The following is a 16,358-nucleotide window of genomic DNA, read 5'->3' on the forward strand; positions in this document are numbered from 1 at the left end:
ATTTGATTTTTTTATGTTTTAATTTGCATATTCCACACCACAAAATTCTGCACAAATCAGTACATTATCCCTTTAAATAGCGGGACATAAGCAGATAAAGCAAAATACTGCAAGCAATAATTTTTTCTTGCCTAAATCCTGCTAAAAACTGAGAGAGTCCAGACAGATCCCATTCGTCCAGCTCAGTTTTTTCTTTTAGAAACTAAGTTATGAAGGAGCTCCGACGCAGATGTAAACCTACACTTATGTTTGTAACCAAAGTTGTCAGCTAGTCCTAGGCAGCTGAGTTGGCTTCATGAGGCAAGGTTCACATATGTCTTTCTAGAAGTATCGGATCGCAGCATAAGAGACACGGAAAAGTTGTGATCTATCCTTCTCTTCATATAACACGACCAGATCTCTTGAATCTAGCATTGTAATCGTAGCTTGCAGTGTTGCAAGAAGTGGGTTAACAGGGCTAATACTGAAGGCCTTATGTCAGATACACAGGCTGAATGTCTTTGTTTAGCACTCCCTACCGCTAACAATTGACCTAACAATAAGTTATCATAATTTATTCCATTATATTTCATCACATTTAATCATTGCATTTTGTTCTCTTGAATGATTAATTTAATGTAACAATCTTAACAAGTAACATAAATATGTTCAGAAAATCTTTGCCTCAGTGCAACCCCACATCCTTCATCTTGTTCAGTGGCATCCACAAGACTTGACCACCATGTTCCGGTGCTTTTTAAGTATCACGTTGTTGTTGTTGTCATAATAAAGGACTGATGTTGCTGAGAGTTTGGTAGGAGCACAGCATGCTTTGGGAACACTTTCTGGCTTCATAAGGTGAACCTGAAGAATGAAAACACTGTAATAATAAATAATACTGTATCTGTAATAGTACTTTATTATATCTTAAGTAAAACAAAGCATAAATATCACAAGTATTTAGAAGACACACCCAGAGAGTCTATAAAAAAATGTACAGTTCATAAAAAGAGTCATTCTTCTCAATGAGAAGGGTGCAATTTAGGAGTTAGATTATTTGACTGTTTTCTTTGGCAGAATGTTTGCTAGTTTACATTGGATTCCCTATTACTCCTCATTTCAAAGCTTGCCTTGAGCACTGCTCGGTGCGGTGCCCGGTAGAGGGCTTCATGCCGCTGTACCACTGACAGGCACACATGCTGGTTTGTCCTCGTGTTGTTACTTTGTAGCGATTTTATTAGGATCAGATTCTCTTGTCCTTCTGGCAAAATGAGATCAGCCTTTCATGTAATAAACTAAAAGTCCTTTAAGATACGAACAGATTTGTCCGTTTTCATCAGTTCATTTTCTCTCTCTGGATTAAATAAAAATAACAAAAATAAACCCTTGCACACTGCTGTTACTGTTTTAGCCACTTCTATTCATGTTTTATTTAACTTAGCCTGGATAGAAGTTGACTAAATGGTAACACACCACCCCTTAAATGAGGCACATCCTGAATGTAACCGTGTATTTGTATGCGAGCAAAAAAACAACGCTCTTTCTGATGTTAAACTGAATAGGAAGTTCTTCTGACCAAGGGGATTAGTCAACCAATGACCACAGTAGCAGTAATATTATTGCAATCGGGAAAGGGTTTGGGTGGCCTCCTTTGGAAAGCTGTAACTCTCTTGTTTGACTATTTCTGTAGAAACCTGAGACATTTACGGTAATGACAGCTATCTTCATGTTTTATGCTTCACTAGTAGCAAAGAACTTTGTCAATACATTTTTATTCTGTAGACCATTATACATACATAATGCCCAAAATAGTAAAGCAGTTATGAAGTATAACATAAACGCCCAGGATACACTATGAAACCTGGTCGCTTAAAAGCTCTGGCGTGTGTGTGAGAAGCACATATTTTGTTACCAATCATGTCATTTAGTCAAAGATCTGACTTATGAGACCACGTCTAAGGGCGATTATCGTCCAAACATGTCTATTGCCCTGTGTAGTAATGGCAAAAATCAGCAGACTCATCGTCAGCTCATCGTAGTAGGGGATGTGCGGCCGATGGCTGATTGATGCAAAGGGCAGCATGAACAATTTAGCATTCGATCATGCTGCCCAACTTTTGGGCCGTGTGATAGGCTCTGTAACTACAAGATCGGCACTCACTTACTTGGTGACTCAGGCTTTCTAATATAGCCCTAATTCTGTGAATGCCTGGTTGGTTCTACATTCCTGGTGGAGAAATTGCATGCTCATTTGTTTTTTTGTATATTCTATATAAGAGTTCAGTGGGGACTCGTGCCGAAATGGCCTACTCTGCGCTGAAGAAGTATATTCTCATTTCCCACTCATCACACTTAGGCTAGGTTTCCACAGAGGTGTTTTTCTGACATTTTTTGAAAAACCGCCACTGCAGTTTTTGAACCAAAGCCAGAAGTTTATTCAAATAGAATGGGAAATATAAAGGAGGGACTTCTTCGTAGTGGATCCACTTCTGACTTTGGCTCAAAAACTGCAGTGGCAGTTTAAAAAACTGCCGGGGCGGGGGGGGCCTCGGGGGGGGGGGCTCCCGCCCCGGGTGCCGCTCACAAGGGGGGTGCCAGGGGCGGACAGACCCTCCGCAGCCACCGCCACCGCCACCACTACTGAGGATCCGGGACACTTGTTCCAGATCCCCAGCAGACAGCGGTGCCTTCTCCTGTATGCGCGATACACGTACATACAGGAGAAGATGTCTCCTCTGTGTGAGCCGCATCTGCAGCTACACAGAGGAGACGTGACCTCCGCCCCCACGCAGCACGCAGTACAGGCACCGATGACGTCACTCATCGACGCCTGTACTGTGGAGGGGAGAAGATGCGGGCCCTGCAGCTGAGGAGATCACGGCGTGGGATATCAGGTGAGCATCCTTTTTTTATTTATTTTTAACCCTGCATATACCTATGGGGAAGGGGAGGGGGGTTACTCTACATATACCTATGGGGGAGGGTGGGTTACTCTACATATATCAATGGGGAAGGGGAGGGGGGGGGGGTTACTCTACATATACCTATAGGGAAGGGGGAGGGGGGGTACTCTACATATACCTATGGGGAAGGGGAGGGGGGGTTACTCTACATATACCTATGGGGAAGAGGGGGGTGTAGCTGCATATACATATGGGAAAGAGGGGGGTGTAACTACATATACCTATGGGAAAGGGGGGGGTGTATCTACATATACCTATGGGAAAGGGGGGGTGTAACTGCATATACCTATGAGGAGGAGGGGGGTGTAGCTGCATATACATATGGGAAAGGGGGGGTGTAACTGCATATACCTATGGGAAAGAGGGGGGTGTACCTGCTTATACCTATGGGAAAGAGGGGGGGGAGGTAACTCTGTCTATACCTATGGGGAAAGGGGGGGGGGGTAACTGCCTATACCAATGGGGAAGAGGGGGGTAACTCTGCCTATACCAATGGGGAAGAGGGGGGTAACTCTGCCAATACCAATTGGGAAGAGGGGGGGGGGGAATCTGCCTATACCTATGGGAAAAAAGGGGTTTAACTCTGCCTATACCTATGGGAAACGGGGGAGTTTTTTTTTTACTCTGCCTATACCTATGGGGAAAGGGGGGGGGGGAGACTCTGCTGCCTATACCTAAGGAGAAAGGGGGGTTAACTCTTCCTATACCTATTGGAAAGGGGGTTTAACTCTGCTGCCTATACCTACAGGGAAGGGGGGCTACCTAACTTTATACCTGGATGACTAACTACTTACCTACATACCCAGCTACCTAACTATGTACATACCTGGCCTTCATACATGGTTGCCTAACTACCTAGCTAGCCCCCTACCTACCTAACTTGTCACCTACCTACATATCTGGCTTCCTGATCTACCTACCTAGTTACCTATTTACCTGGCTACCTACCTACCTGCCCGTTTACTGTGCAGGACACCAAGGAGGGCATAATTACAGTTTGTGGGCCTATAGATGGAAAGATTGTGCAGAGGAGGGCACTGGAAAAATGCAGAGTCTGACATGTTTTTCCTGCAGATGTTAAGAGATCCACATGGCGGTCTTATCCAGACGGAGAAGAAAAGGAAAGAGGATGCCGCTGATCAGAAAAGACGTAATTGTGAGTCCCAAAATGTAACTGTAATGGTATACGCATCCTGTGTACAGCTGATATCTACCACCATATGGTCCTGTATATAATCACTTATACAGATCCTTTATAGTATACTTGTCTGTGTATAGTGGATTTATTCAGTACATTATGGTGGAATTATCCAGTTATTGTGTGGTGGTATATATTTACTCCTTGTATACCAGTATTATTGGTCATGGAAATTTACCTATGTTAAAGTATTTCTTATATATGTAAATTTTAGTTTATTGTGTGTGGGATTTAGGTGGAATAGGGGCGTGGCAGAAGATTGACGAGCTGCAGCGCATAGTAGGGGCCCTTGCTTTTTTTTGATCCGTGGGCCCTAAGTGTTGTCAGTCCGCTCCTGGCAGGGGGTGTAATTAAGGGGGGGAGGGAGGAGGGTGTAATTAAGGGGGGGGTGCGGGGGGGGGGGGGTGCCAAACAAAGGGTCTGCCCCGGGTGCAAAATGCTCTAAGTACGCCCCTGCCTGGGACTATGACGTACATTTACACCATAAACATGAAACGAACCCAGGAGCTGCACTCACTTCATTCATGGCAGGTCAGCCGGGACCTTGTCGCTAATGGTAGACATCAGCGATCATGCCCGCCATTAACCCTTTAGATGCAATGATCAGTATTGTAGTTGCAGTGCTTGTATATACTCTTTGAATTACCTGGAGTCCGATGGCAGAGGTACGATGAGTAAAAATGGAGGCTCCCTTACCTCCTCTCTGCCACTCTTCCGGGATCCACTTGCATAGTCTTTAGTATCGCCTTGTTTGGAAATGCCTAAACTATTAAAATAAAATGTATATGATCCCGTATGGTGAACGGCATAAATGTAATTGCCCGGCAGCATTAACCCCATAGATGCCGTGATCAATCCTGATCACGGCATCTATGGTGTTGACAGGGGGAACACGCTCCCCCTGTTCACCAACTGCGGCGCCGCGATACGATCGCTGGTCACAGTTGGTTGCTATGGCAGCAGGAGGTCAGATCATGACCTCCTGTCTGCCTGCTACTGAAGCCTGTGAGATCCAGCCACATACTGGATCGCACAGGCTGCACAGTGTGCAGCTGGTTGGGTCATACTGTGCTGCAGTACAAATGTATTGCAGCATAGTATAACTTGTAAAATTGTAAAAAAAAAAAAAAAAAAAAAGTTCAATAAAGGAATGAAGTGTAAGAAAATAAATAAAAAAACCTTTCCCAATAAAAGCCCTGTATTATCACAAAAAAAGGTAAAAAACACAAATCATAATATACATAATAGGTATTGCAATGTCCATAATTACATGTACTATAAAACTATAATGTAAATTATCCCGTACGGTTAGTGGCGTAAAAAAAAAAAAAAAAAGTGCAAAATTCGCCAATTTTGGTACAAATAGCGGAATAAAAAAGATCAAAAGGTAGCACGTATCGCAAAAATGATACCAATGAAAAGTACAGCTCATCCTGCAAAAAATAAGCCCTTACTCAATGGCGTTAGATGAAAAATAAAAAAAGTTACGGCTGTTGGAAAATGAATGGCAGAAAAAGAATTTTGCTCAGAAAAGGAAAAAGAACATAGAAAGCTATATAAAATTGGTATCTCCATAATCATACTGACCCACAGAATAAATATAACATCACTTTTATCGCGCAGTGTACCCCATAAAAAAATGCCAGAAATTTTCCAGTTTTTCACAATATTTTGGAGTTTTTCACAAAAATTGCTGCATGTGTCAACAAAAATCCACCACTTATATAAAATACAATATGTCACGAAAAAAGGATATCAGAATCGCTCTGCTCAGAAAAAGAGTTCTAAAGTTATTACCATTTAAAGGTACACATGTCAAATAATAAAAAAAAAAAAAAAGCCTGGTCTTTAAGGTAAAAAATGGGTCCGTCCTTAAGGGTTTAAAGTAGTTCAGTGACAGACAAACATGTAAAGATGTGTATCGTTTATATTGACCCACAGAATAGACATGACAGTGTAACTGTCAAGTTCATTGCGTAAAAACAACAAAAACAAAATAGTTTTTTCATTGTGCCGTACAAGGTCGTTCAAAAAACAAGCTCTGATCTGATCATCCAACATGGTGGCCAGAGGTCCCCTCACCTGCTCCACCCGTCATCGCAGGGTCTCCTCTGGTCAGACATCGAGCAGACCAAAGAAGATCGCCGATAATACTGATCATTGCTATACCTATGTATAGCACTGTTCAGTATCTGCAATCTAAGGATTGCTATAGATAGTCCCTATAGGGACATAAAAAGTGTAAAATATATATATATATATATATATATATATATATATATATACACACACACTGCTCAAAAAAATAAAGGGAACACTTAAACAACACAATGTAACTCTAGTCAATCACACTTCTGTGAAGTCACACTGTGAAGTCCACTCAGGAAGCAACACTGACAATAAATTTCACATGCTGTTGTGCAAAGGGAACAGACAGCAGGTGGAAATTATAGGCAATTAGCCATACACCCCTCAATAAAGGAGTGGTTCTGCAGGTGGTTACCACAGACCACTTCTCAGTTCCTAATCTTCCTGGCTGATGTTTTGGTCACTTTTGAATGCTGGCGGTGCTTTCACTCTAGTGGTACCATGAGACAGAGTCTACAACCCACACAAGTGGCTCAGGTAGTGCAGCTCATTCAGGCTGGCACATCAATACGAGCTGTGGCAAGAAGGTTTGCTGTGTCTGTCAGCGTAGTGTCCAGAGCATGGAGGCGCTACCAGGAGAGCAAGGCAAGTAGCACCTAGTATTATTTTTGTACAAAAAAGAAAGTTGCAACAGCACTCTTGGTCAAAAAATGGAGGCTCTTAGCGCACTTTTTGATCAAAATGTGTCCCCCCATCCACCATGCGGAGGTGGCCTCATATCGGATGAGACCCTAACATGATAACTCACCTCTGCTGTGCATATAGCCTCTGACTGTGTGACATGTTGGATCAGCCATTGACTAAACCACTTCCAGTCTGAGAGGGGTGGGGTGCACGGCTAAAGTGGGTGCCACACCCCCCAACTTACAAAGTAAAAACAAAAGAACTTTCTTTTTTGTACATTTTGTATTTGCCACAGCAGCGGGCACCTGTGTATTAGGTTGTTGTGCTGGCTATTTTTCCTTTTGTTTTTACTTTGTAAGTTGGGGGGTGTGGCACCCTCTTTAGCCGTGCACCCCACCCCTCTCAGACTGGAGGTGGTTTAGTCAATGGCTGATCCAACATGTCACACAGTCATAGGCTATATGCACAGCAGAGGTGAGTTATCATGTTAGGGTCCCATCCGATATGAGGCCACCTCCGCGTGGTGGACGGGGGGACACATTTTGATCAAAAAGTGCTCTAAGAGCCTCCATTTTTTGACCAAGAGTGCTGTTGCAACTTTCTTTTTTGTACATTTTGTATTTGCCACAGCAGCGGGCACCTGTGTATTAGGTTGTTGTGCTGGCTATTTTTCCTTTTGTTTTTCCTTTGTAAGTTGGGGGGTGTGGCACCCTCTTTAGCCGTGCACCCCACCCCTCTCAGACTGGAGGTGGTTTAGTCAATGGCTGATCCAACATGTCACACAGTCATATGCTATATGCACAGCAGAGGTGAGTTATCATGTTAGGGTCCCATCCGATATGAGGCCACCTCCGCGTGGTGGACGGGGGGACACATTTTGATCAAAAAGTGCTCTAAGAGCCTCCATTTTTTGACCAAGAGTGCTGTTGCAACTTTCTTTTTTGTACATTTTGTATTTGCCACAGCAGCGGGCACCTGTGTATTAGGTTGTTGTGCTGGCTATTTTTCCTTTTGTTTTTACTTTGTAAGTTGGGGGGTGTGGCACCCTCTTTAGCCGTGCACCCCACCCCTCTCAGACTGGAGGTGGTTTAGTCAATGGCTGATCTTATATGTCACACAGTCATAGGCTATATGCACAGCAGAGGTGAGTTATCATGTTAGGGTCCCATCCGATATGAGGCCACCTCCGCGTGGTGGACGGGGGGACACATTTTAATCAAAAAGTGCTCTAAGAGCCTCCATTTTTTGACCAAGAGTGCTGTTGCAACTTTCTTTTTTGTACATTTTGTATTTGCCACAGCAGCGGGCACCTGTGTATTAGGTTGTTGTGCTGGCTATTTTTCCTTTTGTTTTTACTTTGTAAGTTGGGGGGTGTGGCACCCTCTTTAGCCGTGCACCCCACCCCTCTCAGACTGGAGGTTGTTTAGTCAATGGCTGATCCAACATGTCACACAGTCAGAGGCTATATGCACAGCAGAGGTGAGTTATCATGTTAGGGTCCCATCCAACATGAGGCCACCTCCGCGTGGTGGACGGGAGGACACATTTTGATCAAAAAGTGCGCTAAGAGCCTCCATTTTTTGACCAAGAGTGCTGTTGCAACTTTCTTTTTTGTACATTTTGTATTTGCCACAGCAGCGGGCACCTGTGTATTAGTATTATTTTTGGATTTTGCTATTTTTTCTTTGTCTATATTATATATATATAATTTTTTTTTTATGGCCCCTTTTTCCCATTTTACCCGAAAAAATTGTCAAAAAAAGGAATTAAGACATATTTAGTATCGCCGCATGTGCAAATGTCCGAACTATCAAAATATAATGTTAGTGATCCCATACGGTGAACGGCGTAAAGGTAAAAAAAAAAGCCCAAAATTGTGTCAAAATATTTTAAACATACTAATTCTATTTAAAAAGTTTTAGTTGTTTATTTAAAGCTGTACAATAATAAAAAAAAAGTATGTAAACATGGATATCATTTTAATTGTATTGACCTACCGAATAAAGAGAACATGATTTTTACCGTAAAGTATACAGGATGAAAACGAAACCTTCTTTGTGCGGAGTGCGCATGGAATGCATCTGTCTATGAGATGTGCGGTCATAGCGCTGGCATATTATGCTGGGGCCCCACAGTTTGCATTATGTCCGCTTAGTGATTCTCTGTGCGGACTTTCGGTCATGTGAACATAGCCTTGAGATACGAGGAGGAAAAAAGGAAAATGCAAAAATAAAATTGGCTGTGTCCTTAAGGCCAAAAATTGGTTGTGTCCATAAGGGGTTAAAATTGCTGGCATGTGACTTTGTTCCTTCTGCAGAAATATTTAAAAAATAGGGTCATGTGTTTACTCAGGGCTCCAATGTTTACTATTGCATTGATTTACAGGAACTATTACTGTATGTCATATAATAGATTTCATAGCAATGCACAATAGTGACTACTGTTTCATACCTGTTCTATTACCGCCAGACTAATAGACATAGTTTATCTTTAAATTCCATTCTTTGGTTAAATATGAGCAGATTATTGTAGAGGGGAGAAAGAAGGCAGTGAGACTAATACCGTCCAATAGTTATGAAAGGGATGATTCAGAATTGATACAGAACGTTTAACTCTTTATCAATGATACCAGGTATTAATTATTCCTGACTATCTTAGTGTAGATTTTCATGGGAGTCTAGACAACACTTCGGAGTATCAGTAACACATGTATCTCAGCTCTGAGGTTTGATATAAAAGATCCATTCACCACTAGTCATCTCTTTTCAGAGTTGATATATTTTGCCTGAATCTTGTCAGAATTCTGTTAGAATCTGTCTCTGAATTCCTTATCAGGAGGATTCGCTCAGAAACCTGGCAGGACAAGCAAGCAGTTAATACTTGTCACCATGTATCAGTATACAAATGCCGAGCCAAAAGACGTGCAGCTAAATTATTCCAAGTGTTTTATGCACTGAAGGTACTTCTACATCTTCAATAGCTGTGGCTCAAATGCAACTTTTCCCCTTGATCCCGCCCCCTCTCCCCATACAAATGTGCATTCATGTGTTTTTACTAGGGAGAAGAGAATAAAGCTGGGCATACACGTGACTTTTATCGGCCACAGTCACACCGATCAATCATGTGTGGGATTGTTTGTATGGACAATCCCACAAGCATCATGCCAGAATTAAAAGGTGTACTCCACTGGCCAGCGTTCAGAACATTTAGTTATGAATGCTGTGTGCACGCTGTGGGGTCGGCCACGCCCCCTCGTGACATCAAGCCACACCCCTCAATGCAAGTCTATAAGAGGGGGCGTGGCCGACCCCCACAGCGCGCATACAGCATTCATAACTAAATGTTCTGAACGATGGCCAGTGGAGTACCCCTTTAAAAGGGCAACGAAAAACTTTGGAACTTGTGCAAAATGGCTAATACTCAGCTGAATTTAACCCATCATGCCATGCCATACAGGCCAAAAACATTTAATGTGGCCTATCACATTATGGCAGACAGCACTCCTCCCTGTCATTGTTTACTATCATTTACATATAATTTACAAATGATTGTTTGCCAAAATGACTGAAATGAATATTACATGTTCCCCACTGTTGTTTAAACAATTCACCAGCCTTATTTCAACAGGATGTTTTCAGAATAAATCGGTGATAAGTTATCTGCAAATTGTTAAACATAGCAATAGAACTAGACGACAAATGACTAGACATGTCTACAATAATATACACATCCAGGACAGGTAACATTATTTTGTGCAATTATTAAAGAGCATGTTTTCCCCAAAAAAATTGCCTCCCATGTGCTGTAACTGGAATAGTTGAAAGTTTGACATTTAAATATATCTGCTCTAAAGTATGATCACTGAAAACAGAATGTTTATCTGATAACAAATGTGAGATCACATAAGGCAAATAGAGGAATCAACTGCATTGTTAGGCTAGAATTACATTAAGTTATTGTTCTGTTTTTTTTTTTGTTTTTTTTTTTTGATAGTCTAAAAAAAATCAGAAAAACTGCCACAGATTTTTCCTGCGATTTTTTTTTTTAATGCTGTTTTTACCTTTCTGTGTAAATTTTTTGCCCATTTGGTAGTTTCCCTGCTGGCTTTTTTTTAGGAATTTAGTAAGGTACCATTAAAAAAAAAAAAAAAAAGTAATGATGCAGTAAGGAATTTGTAGTAAACGAATTTTATATTTACAACTTCACACAAGGAGATATTTAGCGGAGCGTTCACCGTTTCAGGTTACAGGCACATCACTTCTGATCTGTTCATCCACCGAACTTAGTCAGTCCTAGCAGGGAGGTGGCAGATGACTCCGGTGGGAGCTCAGACATCGGTAATTTTATATTTAACAGTCAAACCATGAAGCTATTATTAGATAATTAAAGCACATCAAAGAAGCAAGTCATCCCGAAAGGATGGCGAAATCGCGGGCCAACAAGGCCAAGCGACAACAAAACAGATAAACACATTCTGTACACGACTTACAGTTAGGCATAGAAAAAAAACACATGAAATGCAAAGCAATCAGGGTATTACATAGACATGTGACGTTCATCCAGGGTGGGTATGAAAAAGAAATGATGTTAATACAAGGAAAAGCAATGAGACATACTGGGACAGTGTGTGGAATCAGCCACAGTTCCCACACCTCTTCAAAACAGTCAACAGAATCCTCTCTAATGGCAGTAATCTTTTCATTCAGCATAATGAGGTTCACCCTTTGTATCACAGTGTTGAAGTGCAGCTGAGGTTTTTTCCATTGGGAGGCTATATGTATGCGGGTAGCCAGTAGAATCAGCTGGATCAAGCGGAAGGGTTTAAACTGCATCCTCAATGGTTTAAAACCTAGTAAGCAGAAGGCAGGTGTCCTAGGGACGGTGCACGAAAATAAAGAGGAAAGGAGGTTTAAAATTCTAACCCATAAATCAGTGACCACAGGACATGACCACCATACATGGTACATGGTCCCATGAAACCCACAATTTCGGAAACATAAAGGGGAAACTGACGGATAAATAACGTGTAACTTAGCGGGGACAAAGTAGGTTCTGTGCAGAACTTTAAGTGCTGTCTCCATCAAGGACACCTGCCAACTGCCACGGCTCAAGGTGGTACAACAGTCCTGCCACTGTGACAATGTCAGGGTGGAGCCTAAGTCCATTTCCCAGTCAACCATGAATCGGAGCTTGTCGTCTCGTGGAGGGGCATTCAGATGAGAGTATATAAAGGAGAGCATACCTAACCTGTCGGGTGTGAAAAGCATGCTCGATTCAAAAAAAGTAGGGGAAATAGCAACAAGAGAAATGACTTGCGAGCGAAAGAAGGAGAAAACTTGTCTGGCACGCAGAAATTCGTTGGGGGGGGGGGGGGGGTGCGTGTGCTAAGTGAAAGTGTTCCAGTGTAGGAAGCTGTCGCCTCACCAGTACATCGTGTAGGCGGAGTAACTTGCCCCGCACCCACCAGGAAAAGTTTTGTGCGGTCAGTCCAGGAGGGAAGAGAGGGTTAGAAAGAATAGGAAGAAGGGGAGAAACAGGATACTGAAGCTGAAATTTGAAGCGCACCTGACGCCAGAGAGACAGCGAATATAAGACTACCAGGGCTGAGGAAGGGAGTAGACCAGTCAGGGGGCAAGAAGACCACATAAACGCCCTATAAGAGTACGGATGGAGTAAAGAATCCTCCAAGCCTGACCCACCGAGGAGTCCCCTCAGTTCGGTTAATTAGTGCGAGCTGAGCCAGCCTAGCAGCGTAATAGTACTTAAGTAAGTTGGGGACTGACAGACCACCAACCTTTTTATTATAATGCATCATAGAGCGCGCTATACGGGGGCGTTTATGTGCCCAAATATAGGCAAAAACGTCCCGTTGCAATGCTCGAACATCACGGTTGACTACCGGTATGGGAAGGGAACGAAATAAATATAGAATCCGGGGTAAAATCACCATTTTAATCACGTTTATTCGCCCTGTTCAGGACAGATAAGGAAAATCCCACTTAGCCAGGTCAGAGCGAATAGAGGTGTACAAAGGAGTATAGTTACCTTGGTATAAAGAGGAGACAGATTGAGTGAGTTTAACTCCTAGATAATTCAAGCCTCGGGAAGCGTCCTGGAATTTAAAATTATGGGCAATAAGGTCCTTGAGGTGTTCTGGTACATTACAATGCAAGATTTCTGATTTGGAGACATTCACCCGAAGACCAGAGAGAGCGGAAAAGGAATCAAGAAGAGAAAAGGTTCGGCAGGGACACCAGAGGTTCAGTAAGTGTCAGAAGTAGGTCATCAGCAAACAATGAAGTCTTGTATTCGGAGGAAGCAATCACAACGCCCCGAATATCCGGATGAGCTCTGATTTTAGCGGCCAGAGGTTCCATCACCAAGGCGAATAAAGCCGGAGATAGAGGACACCTTGTCTGGTGCCCCTGCCGATGGAGATAGGCTGAGGAGAGGTAGATGGGAGTTTAAGAAAAGCTTTAGGAGAGGAGTAGAGATGAGACAAAATACTCACAAAAGGTCCAGAAATTCCGAATTTGGTCAAGACCGCAAACAGATACTGCCAAGAGACACAGTCAAAGGCCTTTTCTATATCTAAAGATATTGCTGACATAGGGACAGAGTGGGCGTGCGACCATTGTATGATGGAGACAATTTTCCTAATATTATCAGGAGCCTGACGGCCCGGTATGAAGCCCACTTGGTCTAAATGTATCAAGCTTGGCAGGTATCTATTAAGGCAGGCCGCCAAAATGGAAGTCAACAATTTCAAATCAATATTAAGCAAGGAAATCGGTCTGTAATTAGCCACATCCAACTGATCCTTGTGAGGCTTGGGAAGCACAGTAATAAGTGCGTCCAAAAACTCAGAAGGAAGGGGAGAGGAGGACATTAAGGAATTATATAGGTTCAGTAAATGAGGTATCAACAATGGTCCGAACTTTTTATAGTAGGCCGCGGACAATCCATCGGGCCCCTGAGATTTGCCAGCCTTGAGGCGGGAGATAGCATGTTCAATCTCTTCTACCGTTATAGGGGCATTAAGCGACTCTCTGGCATCAGGAGAAAGAGAAGGGAGGGGGGAATAGAAGACAGAAAAGAGCGAAGAGTGTCCGTGGAGGAAGCGGGGCGAGAAGTTTCAGTATAGAGATTAGAGTAAAAGGAGTGGAAAGCAGAGGCTATTTTGTAAGGGTGGGAGGTACGCAGTCCAGGGCGTATTTGCAAGCTATGTACCCTATTGAAGGTGGTAGTGCGTTTCAGCATAGAAGCCAGCAAGCGGTCAGGTTTGTTAGCATACCTGTAGTAGGACGCCTTCGTCCACCTCAACGCTTTCTCTACCTTAGTGGATAAAAGAGCATCCAATTGTACTCTGGTATCTCTCATCTCCCTATAAAGAAACAGCGACGGGTTTTGCTGGTGTGTAAATGTAAGGCTATGTAATCTAGCTTCTAGCGCTACCTGGGTCTGAGTCCTGTCCCGTTTAATACCGGTGGCCAGGGAAATAATGCGGCCCCTAATAAAGGGCTTATGGGCCAGCCAAACCCACTTAGGGTCCGCATCAACACTAACATTAGTGGCGAAGTAAGAGGAAAGATCATCTGACAATTGTTGCTTTACTCTGAAAATGGTAAGTAGCGCCTCATTGAGGCGCCACCGAAAGGGGGATCGGAGGGGGTTCATAAAGTTAAATTCTGCAAGTACCATATCGTGGTCCGACCAGGGTGTGACAACATGTCTAGCGTACAACAATTGGGGCAAGGATGTGGTATTGGTTAGGATCCAGTAGATACGAGTGTAGTGCCCTTGTGCGGGAGAATAATATGAATAGCCTCTGGTAGAACCATTATATTCTTGCCAAGTGTCTGCTAGAGAGTGTGAGGTAAACAGAGAGGAGAGTGTGCGCTGTTGGGTTCCGGACCTACGGAAAGGAGTCGGATTAGACTGATCCAATTTACCATTAAAGACTAAATTAAAGTCTCCCGCCCACAATAAAACGTCATATGTCAAAGTGTCTAGCATGTCACACATTCTCTGGAAAAAGGGGATGGGAGAGTCAGTAGGGGCGTAAGTGTTCAGTATGCATACCCGTTTGTCATACAACAATCCACAAAGCACTAAGTACCTCCCCTCAGGGTCCAATCGTTCCTCCTGGACTTGAAAAGGAAATGTGTTATGCAGCAATATCATTACACCCCTGCATTTCGTCTTATAATTGGACATAGAAAATCTGGTATAAGCCCTGTGGAAAAAAGTCGGGTGGGATTCAGGCGTAAAGTGTGTCTCCTGCAGGCAGATGATTGCCGGAGCATGAACTAGGTAAGCTCTAAAAGCTTTACTACGTTTCGGTGGGGAATTAAATCCTCGCACATTATGAGAAAGCACTTCACTCATGACTCCACACAAGACGATTGCATAATATAACACCCACCCATCAGTAGAGGGAGAAAATTGCGTAGATCATACTGGGTCACCACCCCGAGTGAACCGAAATACAGTACCCTGTAGCTCCATAAGGGAGTCATAGAGGCGCACACCATGAAACAGACAAAACTAAAAAAAACTGTACAAACAGAAATAAAAAACATATTGAAAGTCCATAGAGCCTGGAAAGACAGACCACCAAAAAGCATGGTCTGCCCTACTTCCAAGTACCCTCATCAGGGTGGGGGGGGGGGGGGGGCGCCATAGTCCCACGCTGAGCCAGCCCAATATACATAGAAAGAGGCCGACAGAGACCTGTCCAAGTCAGTGCCAAAGTATAGGGAGTGGATGTGCCACCTAGAAAAAATTGTGGTTGGGGGAAGTACCCAGGCACCACGGTGCATACGCACCACTTCCAAAAAAGTAAACTAGGGGCAGTGGGGTGTTCTGAAAAAGCAAAAATAAAAATAAAAAGTTCTTCCCGAGGAAGACCAGGAGTCCCCGATTATGCAAAGATAGCATGTAAGGCAGTGGCAGGATGAGGGGGTTCACCAACCAGTACAAGGAAATCAGCCCAGCGGGTCAGGAGGAGCCTCGGGTGGTGGAGATCGGTGGGCCCTGGCGACTGACTGCCATATCCGTGCGGGGCGTCCAGGGCGTTGAGGGAGCGGAGGGAGATCCAGCACTGCAACATTCTCGCGGACCAGAGCAGCTCTAGCATCCGGGAGGGTTCGAACCGTATGAGTGCGGCCATTCATCTGAAAGGTGAGGGAGAATGGGAAACCCCACCTGTATTTCACTCCATCTCTCTGCAGAGCCAGGGTTATCGGGCGAAAGTCTCTGCGACGCGCCAGAGTAGTTGGCCCCAGGTCTGAGTATAAGCGCACAGAAAGGGGCTGACCCGGTAAGGTGGACAAATTTCGTGCAGCTTGCAATAAAATGTCTCTCACCTCTGGGTAGTGGAGCTTCATTATGACGTCTCTCAGCAGGTCTGAGTTCTTAGGCCTGGCCAGCGCTCTGTGGATTCG

General features: G+C 43.6%; 1 protein-coding gene across 2 annotated transcripts in view; it reads right to left on the reverse strand.

The window, feature by feature from the left end:
* Window positions 1-411: 411 nt before the first annotated feature.
* LOC130355867 (bone morphogenetic protein 8B-like) overlaps window positions 412-16,358 on the reverse strand; it is a 189,023-nt gene continuing 173,076 nt past the window's right edge. For both annotated transcript variants that reach the window (XM_056556649.1, XM_056556650.1), the window contains one exon: window positions 412-843. In XM_056556649.1, the coding sequence (XP_056412624.1) occupies window positions 694-843 (150 nt within the window). In that variant the 3' untranslated portion in view covers window positions 412-693. The remainder of the gene's footprint in view (window positions 844-16,358) is intronic.

This window comes from Hyla sarda, chromosome 2 (genome assembly GCF_029499605.1).
Source record: "Hyla sarda isolate aHylSar1 chromosome 2, aHylSar1.hap1, whole genome shotgun sequence".
In the NCBI taxonomy this organism is placed as follows: domain Eukaryota; kingdom Metazoa; phylum Chordata; class Amphibia; order Anura; family Hylidae; genus Hyla; species Hyla sarda.